This window comes from Carcharhinus amblyrhynchos, chromosome 14 (assembly GCF_965287045.1).
Source record: "Carcharhinus amblyrhynchos chromosome 14, sCarAmb.v2.hapA, whole genome shotgun sequence".
NCBI classification, from domain to species: Eukaryota; Metazoa; Chordata; class Chondrichthyes; order Carcharhiniformes; family Carcharhinidae; genus Carcharhinus; species Carcharhinus amblyrhynchos.
The window spans coordinates 31,894,339-31,917,981 of NC_137337.1; the positions used below are offsets into that span (position 1 = coordinate 31,894,339).

The 23,643-nt window shown below is 40.8% G+C and overlaps 2 protein-coding genes across 6 annotated transcripts in view; both read left to right on the forward strand.

Annotated features, from left to right (window-relative positions):
- Positions 1 to 16,933, forward strand: coa8 (cytochrome c oxidase assembly factor 8). Its single transcript, XM_080202579.1, has 5 exons — positions 1 to 255; positions 3,380 to 3,577; positions 10,548 to 10,611; positions 15,951 to 16,041; positions 16,681 to 16,933. The coding sequence occupies exons 1-5, from the start codon at positions 82 to 84 to the stop codon at positions 16,781 to 16,783; spliced, it is 630 nt and encodes a 209-aa protein (XP_080058705.1). The 5' UTR covers positions 1 to 81; the 3' UTR covers positions 16,784 to 16,933.
- Positions 16,934 to 22,493: 5,560 nt separating this feature from the next.
- Positions 22,494 to 23,643, forward strand: part of klc1a (kinesin light chain 1a) — a 77,709-nt gene continuing 76,559 nt past the window's right edge. For all 5 annotated transcript variants that reach the window (XM_080202581.1, XM_080202584.1, XM_080202582.1 and 2 more), the window contains exon 1: positions 22,494 to 22,873. The gene's annotated coding sequence lies outside the window, so the exon portion shown is untranslated. The remainder of the gene's footprint in view (positions 22,874 to 23,643) is intronic.

Consider the following 23,643-nt stretch of genomic DNA (forward strand, 5'->3'; position numbering starts at 1 on the left):
TGATGTCAGTCGCCTCATTGCCGTAAAATGTGACGGATCTGGAGCACATCGAGGATTTCTTTTCCCTCACTTGTTGCTGAGATGACCTGCCGTTCCCAGTCTCAGTTTCTATGCCTTGGAAAGGTGCTGTGGGGAAGAGTATTATTACACTGTACTCGGGTAAAAGGAGCTGAAGCGGAGAAATGCGCCTCGTTGACAGGAAGGTACTGTCCAATGTCGAATAGTGCTGCTGATCAGAGTGAAAATGGTGTCGAGGTAAACGAGGAAACTTTCAATCATCTTTCAGTTTCTGGGATGACGTGGGGGGGACACCGTAAGAAGTCTCACATCACCAGGTTAAAGTCCGACGGGTTTATTTGGTAGCAAACGCCACTAGCTTTTTGATCTTCCACAAGGGAACCCCTTGAGTTTTTGTTTGGCAAGGTTCTTGTATTCAGCATGGTGGAAAAGTTCTGGAGTTCATTTTATTGGTAAATGCTTTACTAAAGTGATTGTACAACTCTTACATAGGAGGACACCTGGTATCCACTTGTACCCACATATTCATGGAATCACAGAATCCTACAGTGCAAGAGAAGGCTATTCGGCCCATCGAGTCCACATCGACAACAATCTCACCCAGACCCTACTCCTACTAACTATTGGTGTTTGCAACCAAATAAACCTGTTGGGCTTTAACCTGGTGTTATGAGACTTCTAACTGTATTTACCCCAGTACAACACTGGCATCTCCACATCATAACTTGGGTGGCATGTTGATTAGGATGGCTGCCTCACAGCGCCAAGGCTTTGATTCCCGACATGGGTCAACTGCCTGTGTGGAGTCTGCACGTTCTCCCTGTGTCTGTGTGGGTTTCCTCCGGGTGCTCCGGTTTCCTCCCACAGTCTGAAAGGATGCAGATTAGGTGCTTTGCCCATGCTAAATTTTCCCTCAATGTACTTAACAGGTGCCAGAGTGTGGCAACTAAGCGATTTTCACAGTAACTTCATTTTGTGTTAACGTAAGCCTACTTGTGACAGTCTTAAATAAACTTCAATACAATAAATAAACTGGCACAGTCGTTTGACTCTTATTAGCCTCTCGGATATGCCCCTTTCTACATACAATGAATAAAATATTTATATTTTCCTTCATGAACTGTGTCAACAAGAATTTGAATTATGAACCCTGATCTTTGTTGGATACTAAACAGCACTGCTACAGGAGTGGATAGCGTAGAAAAGTTGTCATCACAGCACAACCTCATTAGTTGGCAGATTCACGCACATACATCGCCAGCTCATGGTGATAAAAGCAAAATTCTGTGGATGTTGGAAGTCTGAAACAGAACAAAAAAATGTTGGACGAACTCAACAGGTTTGGCAGAACCTGGAGAGAGAAAAATAGAAGTCTATTGTATGGCAATGTACCAAATGCTTTTTGGAAATCCATGTACCTCACATCAACTTTGAAAGCAGTTTTGCAGAGTTAATAGCAATTGTTAATACTACGTTTAAGATGTTTCAATTTTGCTTAAAACAAAGAGGACAAGTAATTATCCATAATCATGGCTTGTCTAAACTCCATAAAAATTGTCACCATTCTGCTTCCACGTGGTAACAAAACCAATTGATCTGTGATCTTCCATAAGAGAGCCTCTTACTGATTTCAGCCTGAGTTTTTGTTTTGCAAGGTTCTTGTATTCATAAGAACATAAGAAATAGGAGCAGGAGTAGGCCATCTAGCCCTTTGAGCCTGCCCCGCCATTCAGTAAGATCATGATCTGAAGTGGATCAGTTCCACTTTCCCGCTTTCTCCCCATAACCCTTAATTCCCTTGTCTGTCAAAAACCTATCTACCCGTGACTTAAATATATTCAGCGAGGTAGCCTCCACCACTTCAATGGGCAGAGAATTCCAGAGATTCACCACCCTTTGAGTGAAGAAGTTCTTCCTCAACTCCGTTCTAAACTGTCCCCCCCCTCTTATCTTGAGGCTGTGCCCTCTAGTCCTGCTGTCCTTTCTGAGCGGGAAGAATCTCTCTACCTCTACCCTATCCATCCCCTTCATTATCTTATACGTATCTGTAAGATCCCCCCTCATCCTTCTAAACTCCAACGAGTACAGACCCAGTCTATTTAGCCTCTCTTCATAGTCTAACCCCCTCATCTCCGGTATCAGCCTAGTGAACAACCTCTGCACTCCCTCCAAGGCCAAAATATCCTTACGCAAGTGCGGCGACCAAAACGGCACATGGTACTCCAGCTGCGGCCTCACCAGTGCCCTGTACAGTTGCAGCAAGACCTCCCTGCTTTTATATTCTATCCCCCTCACTATAAAGGCCAGCATCCCATTCGCCTTCTTGATCACCTGCTGCACCTGCAGACTGAGTTTTTGCGACTCATGCACAAGCGCCCCCAGGTCCCTCTGCACCGTAGCATGCTGCAGCTTTTCTCCCTTTAAATAGTAATCCCTCCTACTGTTGTTTCAGCCAAAGTGGATAACCTCACACTTGCTAACATTGTACTCCATCTGCCAGGTCCTCGCCCACTCGCTCAGCCTATCCAGATCCCTCTGCAGACTTTCCACACCCTCCGCACAATTTGCTTTTCCACTCATCTTTGTGTCGTCAGCAAATTTTGTTACCCTACACTCAGCCCCCTCCCCCAGATCATCTATATAAATGGTAAGTAGCTGAGGCCCCAGAACCGATCCCTGTGGCACTCCACTAGTCACCAACCGCCAATCAGAATAGCACCCATTCAGCATGGTGGAAAAGTTCTGGAGTTCATACTATTGGTAAATGTTTTACTAAAGTGACTGTGTACAACTCCTACATAGGAGGACATCTGGTATCCACTTGTAACCACATATTCATGGAATCAGAGAATCCTACAGTGCAAGAGAAGGCCATTCGGTCCATCAAGTCTGTATCGACAACAATCTCACCCTGGCCCTGGCCCTGGCCCTATCCCCATAACCCCATGCATTTACCCCAGCTAGTGCTGCTGACACTATGGGGCAATTTAGCGTGGCTAATCCACCTAAGCTGCACATCTTTGGGCTGTGGGGAAAAAACCAGAGCACCTGGAGGAGACCGACACAGACACGGGGCAAACATACAAACTCCACACACAGACAGTGACCCAAGTTGGGAATCGAACCTGGGTCCCTGGCACTGTGAGGCACCAGTGCTAACCACTGTACCACTGTGCTGCATATTCAAGTGTCATATATGAAGCATCAAAGATCTGTCAATTTCCAGACAAATGTTCATGAAATATGCCTTGTGGCTGCAATGGCTTTATAGGTGTGGTCTGAAAGTCTGAACTGTTTTAACTCTAACTTGAAGAAAACTTTTAATTTTTTAATGACCTAATCTGAAATTATTCCTTTTCAGACATCACATTTTCAGCCTCCTGCAGACTCACACCATGATTGGGTTGGCCCTCCAGATAGATTTTCAAACCTAAGACCTATAAAATTTTATTCACAAAAGAATGAATCCAAACTGGAACAGCAGCTGAGGAATTTGAGGATAAGCACACAAAATTGGAATCAGAAATTTTGGTCTGATCAGAACATAACTTTCAACCAGGTGGGTATTATGAGCTGTTTAAGCATACACTTATTCTAGGTACTGTTTGGTAGTCTTTCTTCCCATTATTTACATAAGTTGTATGATACGGAAATAGATCATTCAGCCTGACCAGCCCATGCCAGTGTTTACGATCCACTCAACCTACTTCCCATCTTTCCTCATTTAAACCTATTAATGTAATGCTCTATTCCCATCTTTGTTCTGGATTTCAAATCTTGCTGATTTTGGGAGGGGAAAAAAATTGGAATCTCATTCAACTAAAAGGAAATGCATAAAATGAAGTGATTGAGTTTTTTTTAATTAATGTTTGAAATATCAATACAAAATGTTAGAAAAAAAGGTAAGAAGGCTGATGCGAATGCTGTGTTGGATGCAAAGCACAGGTCAGTCAGATCGGGCCAAGCAAGTTTGGACCAAGGGTCGCTTGGAGCGCAGGAAAAGACTGGCACAGAAAGCCAATAACTAGTCCAGTGTGCTAATGCAGCACTATCCATTTTTGGATAGCCAGATTTTAAACACTGTACCTGTACTACCTCACATTTATCTGAATGAAATTAATTTGCTTATTGGAATGCTCAAGTGCAAGCTTATTAATGGCCCCCTGAAATATATTGCAATCTTCAGAATTAACTATTCCATCACATGCATGCACACGCATTACTCAGGTAAATTGTGACCTGCAATGATTCCAACATTGATTCTTGTGGAAAGTCACTTCTGTGACTCCACATATCTGCCCTTTACTCTCTGCTTTCTGCCTTGAAACCAATTAGTAATCCATTCTGCCACTTGTCCCCGACTCTTCATGTGATGACCTTATTCATTAGGCTACTATGAGGCATTTTATCAATAACCTTCTGAGAGTCCAGATAAATTGCATCTACTGCATTACCATAATCTCTCTGTTACCTCATCAAAAAACCCAATAAGGTTGGTCTCGCAGGATCTTCCTTTTGGAAATCCATGCTAACTTCATATTTAATATTATATATCTTTTTTCTAGATATTCTATTCTTTCCTTTAATAGGGATTCCATTGTTTTTCCTGCCACTGGTGTTAAGCTGACTGGCTGATAGCTCTCTGGGCATATTTGACTCCCTTCTTAAATATTATTAACTATCTGTCAGTCCTCTGGCACTTCACCCTTTTCTAACAAATTATTAAATATGTATAGAAATGCCTCTACTGTCTTGTCCCTGGATTTTTAAAACATAATGTGGAGATGCTGGTGTTGGACTGGGGTAAACACAGTAAGAAGTCTCACAACATGGGTTAAAGTCCAACAGGTTTATTTGGTAGCACAAGCCACTAGCTTTCGGAGCACAGCTCCTTCATCAGGTAAGTGGGTGTTCTGTTCACAAACAGGGCATAAAGACACACACTCAATTGTAGATCCCACTTACCTGATGAAGGAATAGCGCTCCAAAAGCTAATGGCTTGTGCTACCAAATAAATGTGTTGGACTTTAACCTGGTGTTGTGAGACGGATTATTGTTTTTAAAACATACAGAGATGCCATCCATCCAAACTAGGGGTTTAGTTTATTTATTCAATGTTTAGTTAATTAAATGCATCCTCTTTTTTATTTAAATACACTTATATCATTGTTCTTCTCATCATTCATTGTCATGTTTCGGGTTTCCTGTCTACCCCTGAATGGTCCTATTTCTATCACAGCCTTCCTTTTTTCTCATAGAATCTCTACAGTGCAGAAGAAGGCCATTCAGCCCATTAAGTCTGCACGCCACAATCCCACCCAGGCCCTATTCCCGTAACCCCACATATTTATCCTGCTAATCTCTAACATTAGGGTCAACTTAGCATGGCCAATCCACCTAATCTGCACATCTTTTGGATTGTGGGAGGAAACCGAAGCACCCGGAGGAAACCCATGCAGACATTTGGAGAATGTGCAAATTCCACACAAACAGTGACCTGAGACCAGAATTGAATCCGGGTCCCTGGCGCTGTGAGGCAGCGATGCTAACCACTGTGCTACCTTATTGTTATTGTTGCGCCAGTACAATATTTTTTTATTTTGTTGTTTTATGTTCTTTGATATCAATAGTACTCTATGATCTGAGAAATCAGTATTGTTCAGTCATAGGACCAAAAACTGGAACATAGGAACAGAGGATTCAGGAGTTGGTGTCAATCATCTAGCTCTTTGAACCTGCTCTGCCGTTCAAAAAAATCATGGCTGATCTGATTGTGGTCTCAACTCCACCTTCTTGGCTATCCCTACAACACTTGACTCATTTGTCTATCAAAAATCTAACTCAGCATTGAATAAACTCAATGACCAGCATCCATTGCCTTTTGGTGAAGAGTATTCCACAGAATAATGACTGTCTGAGAGAAAAATAATTCTCTTCATCTCCCTCTTCAAAGAGAGACCTTTTATTTTTAAACTGCGCCCCCTAGTTCTAGTCTCTCCCACAAGAAGAAACAACCTCCTGGTATCCACCCTATCAAGTTCTCTTGAGATCTTGTATTTCTCAAAAACATCATCTCGTTATTCTAAACTTCAATGGGCATTGTGTAGAGTATTATAAGAAGCAAAGGACTTGATCAGACCAGTTAGAACTTGCAATTGTTCTACTTCTAAAATAATGGGGGCAATTCTCCCAGCCTGCTGCAGTGCTCTGGCGGCACAACGGGCCAGGAGACTGCGACAGAGGTCGGTTAGTTGGCTCTCCGCTGGGCGTCACATCCTCCACGCATCTCCAGCTCCAGATTTTTTGGAGTAATCAGATCCATGCCAGAAAATGGCATGCAGCTGATGTAAATGTTGAAATCTTGAATACCCTATCATTAGCGGGCCCAGAACTGCAGTCTGTGGGCCTGCTAGTATCTCCGGCATAAACCAGTTACAGCCAAGGGATGTGTTACATTGCACTCAAATAAACTGACATTCTCTCTTAATATACCCTTTGAATTAAAAAAAACTTGTAGCTTTCCTATTGTGAGTTTCAGTACCAAATGTTTTGTAAACTGACCATTCTTACATTAAGAGTAAGTGAAACTATGTTCATAATTTGCAGAACTACCTTATTATTCCCTAATTTTAAAAATGTTTTGACTGCAAATACTTATATTTATTCTCTGTGCCATTATTTTGTCTCTCAGCAAGACATTTAGGTCCACTTATAGTGAATGGGTAACATTGTAAAATCTTTACCAACCTATTTCCGATTTTAGATGTCACTGCCAACTTTCTTTCACACCTACTTCTGTTTGTTAATTGAGCTGTCTTCTGCATTACATTAAAAATTAAAGTTATTTTAGAACAATTACAAGCTGATCTAAAATAATACATTTGCAACATACTTATGTTCATGTATTTTGATACCTCCTATTCCTCCAAGTTCCTGGTGCTTTAGCACTGCACATAATTATCTAACTTGCTGCAATCACCATTGCAACATGACACATATCAGGAAGTAGTAAAACTGTAAATTAATACAATTGTTTGTTTTGAAGGGAATCACTTGTTGTCTCATAATTTTGCCACATTCTTTCAATGTGGATTTACTAGGCTGATACCGGAGTTGAGGGGGTTGAGCTATGAGGAGAGGCTGAATAAACTGGGCTTGTACTCGTTAGAGTTTAGAAGAATGAGAGGAGATCTCATTGAGACATATAAGATGATGAATGGGATGGATAGGATAGAGGTGGAAAGACTCTTCCCGCTCAAAAAAGACAATAGGACTAGGGGGCACAGCCTCAAGATAAAAGGGGGGCGGTTTAGAACGGAGTTGAGGAGGAACTTCTTCACTCAAAGGGTGGTGAATCTCTGGAATTCTCTGCCTGTTGAAGTGGTGGAGGCTGCCTCGCTAAATATTTTTAAGACGCGGGTTGATGGGTTTTTGATAGGAGAGGGGATTAAGGGTTATGGGGAGAGGGCGGGAAAGTGGAACTGAGCAGCGACAGATCAGCCATGATCTTATTGAATGGCGGGGCAGGCTCGAAGGGCTGGATGGCCTACTCCTGCTCCTATTTCTTATGTTCTTATGGATATTATGCCACTGTTTCAGCAAATGGCTGCTTGTGGTCCATTAAAGAACAAAGAAATAATTTGAAGCATTAAAGCCTGAAAATTGAATTTATTATTTTGTTCTGATAAAAATTTGTGGCTTGTTTCCAATATTGGCACCACCTAATAGTTGCTCATACCACAAAATGTCTTAGAAATATTGATTTTATAACCTGTAAATTCATTTTACTCTGTCTGCTTCTGGGAGTGCAAATGTTTCTGCCTCATTTCATCTCCATATTCTCTTTTTGTGCAATATTAAATGGTTAAATTGCACATACATGCATATACAGTGTGAAGATATCTTTGAATAACCAGTCGCAAATTCCACATTTAATGATTGCAGAGCAGATATTTTTTACGAAGTTATAAATCAGTGTTACTGGGATGCTGGGACCTTCCTCCTTGACTTTACTGACAAAAGTTAAATGCACCAATGACCCAAATCTTGTATTTCATCTCCCGTCTGCTGTGTACATAAGTCACTCAAGTGCTACCAAAAACAAGGACCAGCTATTGTACAACTAATTACACTCCCCAGCCTGTATCTAGGGACTCTTTGGGATACAATCTCTGAGAGTGCACCATGGGACATTCACAAGGTGTGTGCTCAAGATGGAGGAATATAATTGTGTAAGTGATCCAGTTTGGACAGTTATTTCTATGGGAAATGAGAAATTCTGAGAGAAGAATTGGGCATCTGGAACTGTGCATTTCTTTCCAACTGACACCAGAGGAAGAGACGTGATTATCAGGTTTGCAATCTTTGTATCAATAGTAAATGCACAGCACGATGAGAGTGTACTGGCATTGCACTTACTGAAGTGGGGCTCAAGTTTATTTCAATATATTTTTCACTTTTTTCTCAACGTTCTCGACTTTCCCTCACTGCTTCCAAAAAAACACTCCCAAGCTGCCATCTTAGTTTAGACAGAAAAGAACACTGTACTTGATCTATTCCCTCAGCTGTTTGTATTTGCCATGGCTGGCAGCCTTTTCAAATGGGGTTTAACAGTATACATATGATGACCTATTTTCTGTGCTGTGTGATTCTTCTTTAAGAACAAAGTGGATCTGGGGGCATCTTTTGTTTTTTTTTAAACAAAAGCTTGGCTCGAGGGATGACTTTCAATAGATCACAACGAGATAGCTGTTCTTCTACATATGAAGCCCTGAGCCAGAATCAGGTTGTCTATGAATATTTTAGCACTACATTCCCAATGAACATGCTGTGTGTTAACAGGAAGGAGGCGGCACCCATCTGGCCGTGCTCCGGCCTTGAATCGAGTGGCACTCCACAACCAAGGTCAGTTATCCCAAGCCAACCACGGTGCTAGGGTATTGTTACTTTTGCATGGGATTCTGACTTGGAAGCATTCAGTCATAATTCCACACATTGTAGCTTCGCACCATTGGTTCCTCAGCCAATTTCACACACCAAATGTCTGAACCTGTGGTTCCTCGTAGTGAGCAGGATTACTATAGCAAAAACATTTTGTAATCATCAGTAGGATAAAACTAACCTGTCTCACTATGGTCTAAACCTAGCTCACATTCTCTATTAGTGGGTGAACAATCCAACACTTGGTGAATTCTGCTTAACAATGATAGGAAGAACTGACATCGAAGGATTGCTATGAACACTTGACCACCACAAGCTGGGTATCCCTGTGATAATTTTTCTGACACCTGCTTAAAAACCAAAAGGCCAGCAGGATCGTGAGGCCCTGCTTTCATGGTCTGTATTCGTACTGAAAATCGAGATCAAGCAAGCTTTTGCCCTTCTGCTCCACAGGAGGTTTCTGTTGTCCCTGAGCTTGCCTTAGGAAAAGTGGTTGAGGAGTATTTTGAAAAAGGGTTAATTGATTTGCTGATTATGACATAATTAGTTTCCAAGAAATGTCCTGCCCAGATGACCTTGGCTGTCATGGGGATGAACAGGTAAGAAGCAAAGCATAAATAGAAAGATAACTGCAGTAGGTTAAGCCTTTTTTTTCTGTTTCACTGTTTAGAATTTGTACAAAGAGAAGACAAGTATGGCTGTTTCTGAATGGAACAACTTTCTGTCTGGCAATCTGTTAACACATCTTGGTGTTGAATAATGTCTCTGAGAATAGAGCAGAGACTGTTATGGTATGTGTTATACAGTTAGAAAAGACAGAATACTGATGGCAGGAAGTATGAGGGATTGAGGAGTGGACGATACTCAATACTCCTGTTGAAGTGGTGCCTGAGCCCACCAGAGGGGAGTTTTCATTCTGTTGATCATGTAGAGATTCCTTCCTTGTTTTAAAAACAAGTTATCAGTCTCATAAAAACTTTTTGTTGCTAACATTTCTTCCATTGCTGTTGATCTAGTCCTGGATAGCTGCTGTGTCATTTATACTGTAAAATATTCTTTCTGCATGGATTACCTTATATTTGGTTATTTGGACAATTTTCATTTGGTAACCACTTACATTTGTAAAGCACCAACCTACCATTGTTTACTTATTCTGAAATTCTGGTTTTGAACCATTCATGTTTCATCAAGGTTTATCAGTACTGTACTGATAATATGTCCAAAGCTAATGTATTGTAAGTGAGTTTTCTATGTAGTTGTACACGTAAGCACAGTTCACAGCCCCAAAACTTCACCCATTCCTGATTTAGACAGTTAAATTCTCATCTTTCCCTCTTAGAAAATGTGCACGGCGCATATGCCAACTCATTACATGTGTAAGATCCCTGTTTGCAAATTCATAGTTTGGAAATTTGCAGGAATGGAACTTCCATGGACAGCAGTTGACTGCACACTGTATTCTATATTGACTCTTTACAAATACAAATTTTGAGGGATATCACTGCTAAATTCAAAATTGGATGGAATTGTAAGAGCTCTAGGCTATCTAGCTGTTTGCATTTTGTAAAATGTTATTTGTTACTTTCCAGGAGAAAGAGAACTTCATACACTCCAGCTTAAAGGCAAAAGGAATGGGATTAAGAGATGAAGAAGGTGAATAAATTATTCTAACTTTCAGTTTCAATTAGGTGTCTTGATGGGTTTTATTTAATGTGTCCAATTGTAAGTACTGCATCCTTATGTAGAACTTATATTGTGAAGGAAGAAGATGTGTATCGAACTTAATGATATCAGTATTGCTTAAAAAAAAAGGCATACTGTCAAAGCTTTTTGACTTGACTCATCAGGTTACTCACAAGAATGCCAAATTTTAAAAGGTAACAGCAGTTTACACTGCATGTGAAAACTGGTGCTAATTGGTTGCCAAGCCATAGCAAATCCACCAGGCAGCTATTGTCCTAAGTGCTTTTGTTTATTCAAAGAAGGTGCAATGTCTAGACATATTCCTTTTGCCTACAGAGGACAGGTTCCTGCATACGACTGTATGTAGCTTTCTGCATGCATAAATGAACTACATTATGAGCCCAACTGATGAGCTTAAATTGGTTGTTCATTTAATTAGCACACTTGGAATTGTTCAGCACATAGTGCCCAATTGTGGGATCACACCTGATGTTAGACATTATGTTCTGAATCTTGCAAGCTTTAGTTGTGTACGGTCAAAATAGAGTTTAAAAGCTGGATGCTAGCCTCTAGTTTGGTAAAGAATGGTGATACATTTTTAAGTCCAGATGGTGAGTGGCCTGGAAGGGAACTTCCAGATGGTGGTGTTACCAGGTATCTGTTGCTCTTGTTCTTAGTGATCATGTTTAGAAGGTGCTGCCTAAGGAGCCTGAGTGAGCTCATGGTGTAGGAAGTAACATATTGGCTTTTATTGAAAATTAGCTCAGAAACAAAGAGTTGATATAAATGAGTCTTTTTCTGGTTGGTAAGATATGATGACTGGTGTGCCACAGGGATCAGTGCTGATGCTTTACCTTTACAATTTATATAAATGACTTGGATGAAAGGATTGAAGGTATAGTTGTTAAATTTTCTGATGACACAAGGATAGTAAACAGTGCTGCCACTATTTGTTGGTGATGAAGGGAGTGAATGTTTGTGGAAGGGATACCAATCAACCAGCTACTTTGACCTGGATGGTGTTGACTGTCTTAAGTGTTGTTGGAACTGCACTTATCCAGGTAATTGGAGAGTATATATACACCACAAGACAACACACCCCTCACTTGTGTCTAGCAGGTGGTGGACAGACTTTATGGAGTCAGGAGGTGAGTTATGCACTACAGGATTCACAATCTCTGATCTGCTCGTACAACCAGAATATTTATACGGTTAGTTCAATTCAGTTTCTGGTCAACTGTAACATCCAGGATGTTGTTCGTGCAGGATTCAGTTATGGTAATGCCATTGAATTTCAAAGTTAGATTCTCTTTCTTTGGAGATGGTCATTACCTGGCACTTGAAGGGTCCAAATGTTACTTGCCAATTGTCAGCCCAAGCTTGGATATTGTCCAGGTCTTATTACATTTGGGCATGGATTGCTTCAGTATCTGAGGAGTCGCAAATGGTATTGAACATTGTGCAGAGATCAGTGAACATTCCCCCTTCTGATCTTATGATTCAAGGGGAGATTGTTAATAAAGCAGTTGGAGATGGTTAGGCCTAGGAAACTACCCTGAGGAACTCCTGCAGTGATGTCCCGGGAACAGCAGTGACTGACTCCGGAAACCACAGTCATCTTCCTTTGTGCCAGGAGTCACTCCAATCAGCAGAAGGTTTTCCCCCTGATTCCCATTGACTCCAGTTTTGCTCCTTAATGCCATACTCAGACAAATGCTGTCTGGAAGTCAAGGGCAGTCACTTTCACCTCAGCTCTGGAATTCAGCTGTTTTATCCGTGAACCAAAGCTGTCGTGAGGTAGGGAGCTGAGTTACCCTGGCGGAGCCCAAATTGAGTGTCAGTGAGCATATCATTGCTAAGCAAGTGCCACTTGATAGCGCTGTTGATGAGTCGTTTCATAATTTTATTGATGGTTGAAAATAGACTGATGGAGCATTAATTGACCAAGTTGGATTTGTCCTGTTTCTTGTGTGCAGCATATACTTGGGCAATTTTCCATACTGCCGGCAAAATGTCAATTTTGTAGCTATACTGGAACAGCTTGGCTAGAGGCATGGCAAGTTCTGCAGAATAAGTCAATAGCATAACTGTTGTCAGAGTATTGTCAGGGCCCACGGTATACACAGCAAGCAATCTTTGTGAAAGCGAAGGAATCATTCAACGTGTATGGAATACTCACTTAGAACTGGCTGTACAAACTCACTTAACCATTTGGCCAATTTCTGATGTGTGGAACCAGTCATAGGTAAGATAGAGCATAATGAACATTACTTTTGTGTGTCTTGGACAGTCCGTACATGTATGGGCATAGTGAGCCAAGATTATGAATCCTATATGTATACCCTCTCGTGCAAGTGTAACAGAAGATTTTGTAACTTGCTTTTGAACAGGGCTGTTTGGTCATGCTTGCTGGATACAAATTTTGATGGGTCATTAGGAATGATGTGCATTTTATCAAAATATGCTTGTAAGGATAATAATCCCAGATCATTTGTCGAACTTTCAGATATATTGGCCCTGAATGTGCTAATGCAGCATGAGAACAATGCCATGTTCATGTGCACATTTGACATTACAGCACTCTGTAATGTGCTGCTTAAGGAAGCCAGAGACATTTGTGCTGCATCACAATATCATGGCAATCTAGACATGCCATCATGTCCTGAATCTATATTAATTGATCCTACAAACTTGGCAACTCACATAGTTGAATTCTGTTTTAATGACACTACTGGACTATGTTGCCATGAGATCCCATCAAGGGCCAGGTTGCATTAACATTTTCGCCACTTTCTATGAGAAACCTATTTTTGATGGAATGACCCCTAACCTTCTACCCTTGCATATTTCTGATACATAGATGACACGTTTGCTATGTTCCTTACACATCATAATGTGCTCCATCTACACTCAAATTCAGCTTTAAAATGGAGCAGTCGAATGAGCTCCATTCCCTTGACATGCTAGATGAGAAATCTGCTCATGCATTCTCTACTCCAGCCTATTGCAAACCTACTTTTGCTGGTCAGTATATGCGTTACGATTCCTACAGTACCATGCTCTACAAAACTGGCCTTATCTACAATTTTGTAAATAAGGTCTGCTCACTGTGCAAGCTTGCTGCTGAAATGGATTGCATCAAAGCTATCCTGTGAGATAGTGGCAACCCTGAGTATTGCTGTATATGAATTTCAGTGCCGGTGGGATGCCAGGTAGATAGACCATACGTCCAAATAACGAGTGGATTGTATCAAACAGCATGTCTTTTAGCCAAAGCAAAATACTGTGGATGCTGGAATCTAAAACAAAAACAGAAAATGCTGGAAAATCTCAGCAGATCTGACATCATCTGTGGAGAGAGAATAGAGCCAATGTTTTGAGTCTGGATGACTCTTTATTAGAGTTTCAGTAAATGAATGCAAGATCAAAATCTTCAACAGCAATATTCAAGTTCTGTACTATCAAATGACTATAATTAATATCACTGAAGATAAAGTGCTGTACAAAGTTGGGCTGAATGACTGATAGGTATGTCTTTTCACATTTGTAAATTTCTATATTTTTCAGTCATGTGCAGATTACCTGAATTGTTGCAGATTGTTAAGTTGTTAACCCTGTTCATGCATTTCTGGCATAAACATTGGGAGCTAATTTGGGCAGTAACAGCTCTTAGTGGAAAATATATGGGGGACTAATATGTGAGCCCGCAACATTTTGGTATTGTGGATGTTGGACTCTTCACATGCAGTAACCCATTTTGATCAGCTTTGTGCTTTTGGACTGCATTAACTCCACTACCAAGAATTTGTATTGCTGTCTGGTAACAGGCTGTAACTTTGTACAACATTGAAACATTGGCCACCCACCTTAGTTTTAAAAAAAACACTTTTTAAAATTTTAGGTTATCCCTATTTCCTTTTTAGAGTTCTCACCGGCAGTCCACACTGCAAATCTTTTTCAAGTGATATTCTGTAGCTAGCCACTAGGAGGTGTGTAAGAGTGTCCTGATTATATTTTGTGCTTTCTCCCCGTGGAGTAATGTTGTGTCTCAGCAGTTGTGATTTTTTTTCGCATCAGTTGGGAATTCCATTCACCAGTGATTACACCCAGGACATACCTGAAATTAAGTATCTTTATAGGCATTAATGCTTGGGGGGGGGGGGGGGGTGCAAAGTATACTATTTAAATTGAATTGTCACTAATAAGGAATATTTTTCACAAAGCTGAAAATGTTAAATACATGAGATTTACAAAATACATGAGTTACAAAACAATCCTTTCTCCATTATGATGTTTCAGTTTAAGTATGAATTTTACAGACCAGACAATTGTCATTTTCCAGCAATGCGATGAGTTTAGGTATTTATTATATTGCACCAGATTGAAAGAACATGGAGTCAAAAATTGGGCTAGTTGTCCTGTGTTTTATCATGTGTGCCAGCTGTGCAACTGGATTTATCTACTCTAACCTTATTCCTCCATCCTTTTCACATATCCATATATATCCACATGTTATATATTCTTTTTCAAATAATTGTGTACTTTCTGACTTGATCATTTATAATGAAGCAATGTATATTCTAATAAACCTGTTTCAAAACATATCATCTTAACGAAAATAAGAGAATGCTTATCTTCATACTTAGTGATGTGAGTAGAAAATTGTAAGAATCTCCTGGTTTTCAACCACCACCCCCCTCCTGGCAGCGGCACGGTAGCACAGTGGTTAGCATTGTTGCTCCACAGCTCCAGGGACCTGGGTTCGATTGCCGGCTTGGGTCACTGTCTGTGTGGGTTTCCTCTGGATGCTCCAGTTTCCTCCCACAGTCCAAAGATATGCGGGTTAGGTTGATTAGCCATGCTGAAACTGCCCCTTAGTGCCCTGAGATGTTTAGGTTAGGGGGTTAGCGGGTGAGTATGTAGGAATATGGGGGTAGGGCCAGGGTGGAATTGTGGTCAGTGCAGACTCGATGGGCCAGATGGCCTCTTTCTACACTGTAGCATTTCTACGTTCTATTTTTAATGGAATGGCTAATTAGACAAAAGTCACTCATTTGCTATTTTCAATTGAAAAAAAATTGTCCTGACACCTAAAATGGAATAGTGTGAATAGTGTTTATCTTTTTGTATGTCTTTGTTTGTGTTTAATAAAATGAACAGCTCAGCACAAATGATAAATGTTTCTAGTTGCTAAATGTCTGTGGAATGCTTTTTACTCATCGAGGTAGTTAAGTTTCATAACAGCATACCATGAATTCATATATACTACACAATGCTTATGATTTTAATTGATCATTTTAAATTTTCAGGGAGAAAAAACACTCTGAGTGCAGAAGAGATGGCTGAATTTTATAAAGAGTTCCTTGAAACAAACTACAAAAAGCACGTGGACTATAATAAGTAAGTAAACCTACTAATTTTTTAAAATAGTGTAAGCAATGTAATTGCTGGATTGAGTTTATGAAGGAGGTTAATAGTGTAATAGACTGTATTGAAATGTAATTCCAGGGCCGAAGGAATAATGTTACTGAAAGCAATCATTCGGTGAGTTAGATGTACCTATAGTGATTAAAATAAATAACTCCTGTCTTTACAATCTATATGTACCCATCAATATTAAAGCCTGCCCCATAAATCTGAAAGCCTCGGCGTATTTCACAAGTAGAACATTTCTGTAGTATTGTGAAGTTATTCCAGAGTGAAGGATAAAACTGACCAGGAATTGTAAGGAAGCCCATTTCTTTTTCTGTCCAGTGTCCCTCCAAATGTAAATTGTGGTGAGGTGAACAATAATCATATGGAAATAAATAGAGGTCAATAAAAGTTTGAGATTCTGTTCAAAGTTCTTCATTTTAACCTCACCTTAAATCATGATGTTATTATTTTTGACAGGTTATAAGTAAACATATTTGTGCACTGCAAAGGTAGAAAGGATTGTTCAGAATTGTATTACTCCTTTTAGTTTACTGCCTAAATTATGTGTAACATACTGAGTGTTGTTTAACAAGTGACTATTTTTTTCCATATTCCTTTAATTAGGGAATGGTACAAACGTAATTTTACAATCACTTGGTTAATGGGTCGAGCAGTGCTGCAAAGTGCCTGGAGAAAACTGAGATGGAGAAAGGAAGTCAGACAGTGAAGACTTGGTTCTGTGAATAGTCTAAATGGACTTAAACACTCGGCGTTGCAATCTAACTTTGCCATCAAGCTATTTAAATTCAGTTTTAACTTTAGCATCACACAGGATGAATCATTTACAGAATTATTATTAAAGTATATATTTTCCATACTTGTGTATGTATTTTTGTTTCAAACTCTATACCTGTTCAAAAAGGCAGACAGAAGGTGTGAAACTACAGACCATCGGAAGAGGTACAGGCAACTTGATTGAAACATTTTAAGATCCTGAGGGGTCTTGACAGGATGGATGTACATTGGATGTTTTCTCTTACGGGAGAATGCAGAACTAGGGGATCACTCTTTAAAAATAAGGGGTCCCCCTTTAAAATGGGGATATGGTTAAATATTTTCACTCAGAGGATGGTGAGTCTTCGGAACTCTCTCTTCCCAGAAAGATGGTGGAAGTAGAGTTTTTGAAAGTTGTTAAGGCAGGGATAAATAGTTTGGTAAGCAAGAGGTTGATATATTATCAGGGGTAGGCAGGATGAAGATTTTAGGTTACTACCAGATCAGCCATGATCTTATTAAATGTTGGAGCAGGCTCAAGGGGCTGACTGGTCAATCCTGCTCCTTGTCTGTATGTTCAGCAGTTTCCAATAGTATGACAAGTGATTACATTGGTTTAACTCTTAAATGAATTACACAGTAACCAGAAATTATTTTTTAATGAAAAATGGGAGAAGATTGTTTTTCTGGCATGTTATGATCTCAATAAAACCAGTAACCTTTAAGAAAAAGAAACACCAAACATTTACTAAAAGAATGAAGCCATCAGCAATGGCAAACTTACGCTTGGGAGTGGGTAGGGGGCGCAGTGCTCAACTTTATTTCTGGCCCTGCCGCCAATGACATCACCCTCCCGCCCCGACCTATAGCACAATGCCTATCCCCAATGACAAATGGTGTTACCCCCCCCCCGTTCCCAATGATGTCACACCCACCCCGATCATGTTGCAGCCGCCTGACCCTGCCCATCCTCATTCCGTAGAATGCAAAGATGCAAGTCACAAAAATATACACGTTGATCACTTTTTTTTAAACAACAAAATATGCCTGTAATTGTTAAATTGAAAACCAACCCTACCTGTTCTCAGATTAGGTTTGGTCAATATTGCGATCTGTGTGTTAGGGCCAACAAACTTCGGGCTGGCTGATGAGCAACGAGATGGAAAAGTCAGCTGATGACATGACTGCAGCATAGGCCAATGCAGGACACAATTAGCCAGAAAAAGTCCTGTGCAGGAGCAAATGCTCCAATCAAATGGAATCCTGTGAGATCAAGTCCAATATCAGTGGCATGGTAATAAACCTGTTTGGACTTTAAACTGGCGTTGTGGGATTTCTTTATGGTTTTGTCTGACAGGATTCCGTTCTTTGTCCTAGAAGGCCAGTCTTGAGAGTGAAGGGGGATGGCGGTTAGAACAATATGCATGTGACCAGCAGCCATTATATTCGACAAATGGTGGTCCCTTTTGAAAACAATTCAAACAAGAGAATATCGAAGAGGCACATATTTTTAAGATTTTCTGACTTCATTCCTTGTTGGTATGGAAATTTAGATAGCTTTTCTTCTACCCTTTTTCACAAAATCATCAATTGTATCACTTAGTAAAATCTTGTAAGGACACATTTGCCCTTGTCAATATTGCTGAACTTGTCAAATGTTTCTGACTCATCCTACTTCGCAAATCATTTTTCAGTCTTATCAATGTAGAGAAAGAATGTTCACTCGAAGCATTATCAGAAGTACCTTTTTTTGTTAATATTCGTGCCTCTGCTTCCACTGAACTATAGTCATTTTGAACTTTTATGACAAACCTTTTAACTGACGCTACCAATTGTGCAGCATTCAATAAAGTTATATCAACATTTTGCAGCAATTTGTTGATGGCATTAACCTTTTAAAGTAAATGATTCCACAAAGCAGTAAAAACAGCAATATCATACTTTTCAAACTTCTCTGCTAAGGATTTTGCTTTGGTTTCACGTGTGGTTTTTCTGAATTTGATGTGGCTATGTCTGATAAGGTTTCCTTTATGTTAACAAAGTTCAGTTTCAAACCCAAATAACCATCTGCATAAACAGACCCCCTAGTGGCACAAATTCTTTTGACTTTCAAATGTTTTCCCTGTGCTTGCTCCAAGTGTAATTGCAACATGTTCCACTGATGCATGAAAACTGGAAAAAAAAAGCATACAAGTTTTGAACAAAGTCAAAAAGATGTATGGTCTTCTCATAGGATTCAGCTGCAGCCTTGCAGATTAAATTCAAGAAGTGACCTGGTACGTGGGGTGAATCATGCACAGGGGCTTGCATTGTTCAGTCTTGATTGTAGACCTGAATATTTTCTTGCCATTTATTTGACATAATTGAAGCTCTGCTCATGACAATTTTTAATATCCAAACTTAAATTTGCAATGATTTTCAAAACTGTTAATTTCAGACACTCAGACATGTGGGATTGTAGTCTAACAAAGAGAAATCACTCTACAACTTCACTATTGCTGGTCACATATCTTAAAATTAATGTTAATTGGTCCACAAAACTCTCATCTGATGTTGAATCAACCATTATGAAATGGTATTTAACACCTTTTACTTCATTAGTGAATTGGTTTGTGAGCCACTCTGCCATTGTAGCGATGAAGTTGTTGTAGGTTCTATGCATTGAAACCCACCCTTCTCAGCCCTGCCCGGGGGGGGGTCAAGATTCGAGGCAAAGCTGCTCCCCTCAACAACTGCTGGGTAGCGCCTGCCTCCTTGCTTGGTCCTCACAGGCATGGACCCCTGAGGCAAGCTCAATGACCTGGCTATTGGCTCGGGTCAACAGGTTTGCCCGGCTGTCTGGTCTCCACAGCCCTGAGTTAGAAACCCAGCTGCTGCTTTTTTTAAAGAAATATTTTTCAGGGATTCTCATTTCTGCTCTCTCTCCCTCCAGTCACCATCGCTTCTCAAAGATTTTGGACAGTTTTCCCACTCCAAAGGGACTTGATGGACTTGACCAATCAGACCCCAATGTTGCGCTGCATTGCCCGCATTTGTATTTCATGAGTCTATCAGCAAATCCAGAGCTTTCAAGCTCTAACTGGTGCCCCCAAAGCCACCGGTCAGCAAGCACATCCCCTCCTACACAAATGGTTGGGGCCCTATGCATAGGCATGATGTGTTTCATTGTAAGTCCATTTCTAGCCATTACTTCCTGCACCCAAATTCATATCCTCTGCATTACAAAGCATCACAGTTCACATCTATAGACTTCTTCCTTTGCTGGAAGCCACTTAAACCATGCGTATATTTTGTGGAATACTGAAGATGGAGTGTATTGCTGCATTGAACAATGTTCTTTGCTGTCTTACCTTTCTATCTTTCTTACCTGATAACTTTGTTTATTATCTGACCTATGATTAATGGAAATGTGTGTCTTCCTGTTCAAGTAAGTTAGTATTTTTTCTAAATTGGTACTTTTTTTTTCTCCTGGCCTTAAGTTAGTATCTTATGCTAGTGTTCTGCTTTGCAGGCACTCCAGTTACTTTCCCCAATGGACATATTTAATAAATGCACTAAAATGGTACCAAGAGGCCATTTACCAATTTTAATAATACAGCTGAGACCAATCTCTGTATCCACACACATCATTATATAACAATTGGAAGTGGGAATTCTGACTGATTCTTCCTATCCTGAGGCATGAAACCATTCATTGAGAAAGTATAAGGGCAGAATCTTCCTGGTCTGTAATAATTAATAACACACTATATCATGCATTTTTCCCCTAGGTGATCTGGGGATCTAGTTGAATTTTTCTAATCTATTGCTGTAATAAAACTTTTTTTTTGCTCTGATTGTATGTGATATTGTTGTATCAGAGAATTTTGGATTTATGTCCTGGTTCCTCTTGGCCACTTCCATTTACTTTATCAGAGGTGGAGACAAAATCCAAAAACTGTAACACTTGCTCCATCCATTGTGCCTCTTGTAATTGTTAGCAGAGCCAAACCCGAACAGGTAGATTGAATCTGTGGTGCATTATTTCTGAAACATACATATTTTACTCTGAAAATACAGCTGCTCATTAGAAGGTACCCATTATTTGGTCTGTAATTGATATGATTAATATGGCTTTGCTAGTCAACTTCTGGTGACCCCAAAAACTCAGTGATGGTGGTGCTGTTTGAGATTGGGGTGGGGGGGGGTCTTTCAGGTTTTTTTTTGCAAGCAAAAATGTTTCAATCCTTTGGTGTATTGAAGTGTTAGAAGTCCATATAAATCACTGAAAGCTAACATGCAGGTGCAGCAAGCAATTATGAAGGCAAATGGTATGTTGGCCTTTAATGTAAGAGGATTTGGGTGCAGGAACAGAGAACTTGTAATTATATAGAACCTTGGTGATCGCATCTGGAGTACTATATACAGTTTTGATTTGCTTACCTAAGGAAAAACATCCTTGCCATATAGAGGGAGTGCAATGAAGGTTCACCAGCTTGACCATTGGGATAGCAGGAATGTCCTATTAGGAGAGATTGAGGAAACTGGATTTATATTCTCTAGGATTTAGAAGAGTGAATTGAAGCATATAAAATTTTTCCATGGCTTTGTAAGATATATGTAGGAAAAATGTTATGGGGCAGGGAGTCTAAAACCAAGAGATTCTTAGAATAAAAAGTAGGCCATTTAGGACTGAGATGAGGAGGAATTTCTCCAGAGGTGGTGAAATTCTACCCATAGGTCTGTGAAGGCTAGGCATTGAATATGTTCAATACGGAGATTGCTAGATTCAAAGAAATTTGTAGTAGTGCAGGGATATAGTGCTGAGTGGAAGCCATGATCTTTATCTCGTTGTTCTTTTTTCTCTTTCGGATGGCGGCTGGTCTGCCATTCACATCTCCATCTATAATACACATCTTTTTGTTACTTCATTCGTCCCTTTACACTCCCTTTGATGTTGCATCATCAATCTTGTAATTTGATCTCTCCTGTCTTCCGCCCAGTCGCAAACCTTCCCCTTTGTTCTTTTCTCGCCCTCCCCACCCTTGCTGAAGACCTGTGAAATATATAACTTTTCCAGGATTTGATGATAAATCATTAACAAAACAAACTCTTGTTCTCTCTCTCTGCACAGAACTGCCAAAAGTGCTGAGCATTTTGTTTTTTTTTCTCTAATTTAGGGCATGGTTAAGATGTTTTGTTTCAAAGCTCCCCACCCTTTTTCGACTTGCGAAAACAAAATCGAGGGAGAATTCAGCTGATTTGACACCATCCCTAAATTGCATACCGAGGCAGACAGATCAAGCAGCGCCAAAAGGGCATTTGTATTATTTGTCTGAGTTCAGCCAACACAAAAGATGCTGACTCCAAAACATGCCTTGCCTGGTGAAACCAGCCGGGACGCATTCCAGCCGGAATGTTCAGAGTGGGGGGCGGGCCCGACCAGCACGCGCCCTCAATCCGTGCCAGGCGGGCGTGAGCATTGCGAGCGCGCGCAGTCATCCGCCAGGAATGGCGCGTGCGCTGCGAGTCCTAGAGACGGGGAGGGGCGCGCGCGCGCATTCAATCTCCCGGGGGAGCGGGCGGGCGGTCTGAGACCGACGTTAAGGCGCTGCCGGCTCGCGAGGAGGCGCCATCTTTGGCTGTGAAACCAAAGGAGGGGGTGTGGGGGGTAGCAACCGAAGGGAAGGGGGGATGGGTATCGTTTAGAAAGATCTGGAACATTTGGCATGAAAATATTAAGGCCGGCCGGTGGCGTTGACATTAAAAAACGGGCTCGGCGTGAGGGGCCCGCTTGATGATATTCTTTCACACTATGCGGTGTAGTGTGTGGTTGTGATTTACATATATATATTTAACCGGTGCGGGGCCCCGGCCCGGCCTGTCAGATAAGAGAATTGTGTTTAGGAGGGGGGAAAAAGACGTCGCTCTCGGTGGAAACGAAAGCTGCGCCGGCCTCTCACTTCCCCATCCCTTAACTGCTTCCCCTCTCCCCGGTCTGACAGGAAAGGCTGCCGACTACACATCCTCTCACTGAGGTTGGACCGTCAGTTTGAAGCAAACGGTAAGCGGTTTCACAGGGCGTGGGGATGTTGACTTCTGTCAACGATGGTTTTTTGGCTGTCACCGAGACGCTGTCGATCGGCTTGGTATCTGAATTGTGGTGATAAATCCGCGATGGACAGTATCTCTGTGTAAAAGTGTACGCCCAGGACTCTTTGTTTTTTCAATTCCTGTGTACAATTCAATATTTCAATGAGTAACGTGGGCCGCTGTAGTTTTACTGGTGTTGATGTTCGCGTTTCTTTAACCGCGCCTGGGTGTTTTGTTATTTGACACATCAGTGAACATGTATGTTGATGCTGTGATTTGTTTTCCCCTCCTATTTTAATTGATGTTGGTCGCTCTTTGAATTGTAATTTGTCGGGTAGACGAGCATTTCACTTAATATGTTGCGGCCTAGACAAGGTTTTGGTGGTGTGGTAATCATGACTCATTTCCATGTAAAATGAGGACGTTTCATTGTTTTTTGCATCGACCAGTGAGATTGGTCTTTAGAGTTGCTGATTTTTACATTGTACACCGTGCTAAATAATTTCCTTGTAGGCCTCCTGGAAGCCACGGTTGAAATGACCATTTTGATCAGTTCTTCGCCGATCTAGTGATGTTATGGTGGGGCAGAATACACATTGGAAAACTTGACAAAGCTTGAAAATTGTCTGTGGGGCTAAAGAACGGTGAGGTTTTTATCTGCCATGCAATATGTTGCCACTGTGCAGACCAGAAAGTTAGCTACAGGTGTTTGTAGGAAATAATTGAGATACATGAAAGAGC

Bases quoted from the DNA above. Each gene is read 5' to 3' on its own strand.
- coa8 (XM_080202579.1), top strand. From the start codon at position 82: ATGACCTGCCGTTCCCAGTCTCAGTTTCTATGCCTTGGAAAGGTGCTG. The intron at 10,612-15,950 runs GTGAATAAATTA...TTAAATTTTCAG, and splicing joins GGGATTAAGAGATGAAGAAG to GGAGAAAAAACACTCTGAGT. The intron at 16,042-16,680 runs GTAAGTAAACCT...TCCTTTAATTAG, and splicing joins AAGCACGTGGACTATAATAA to GGAATGGTACAAACGTAATT.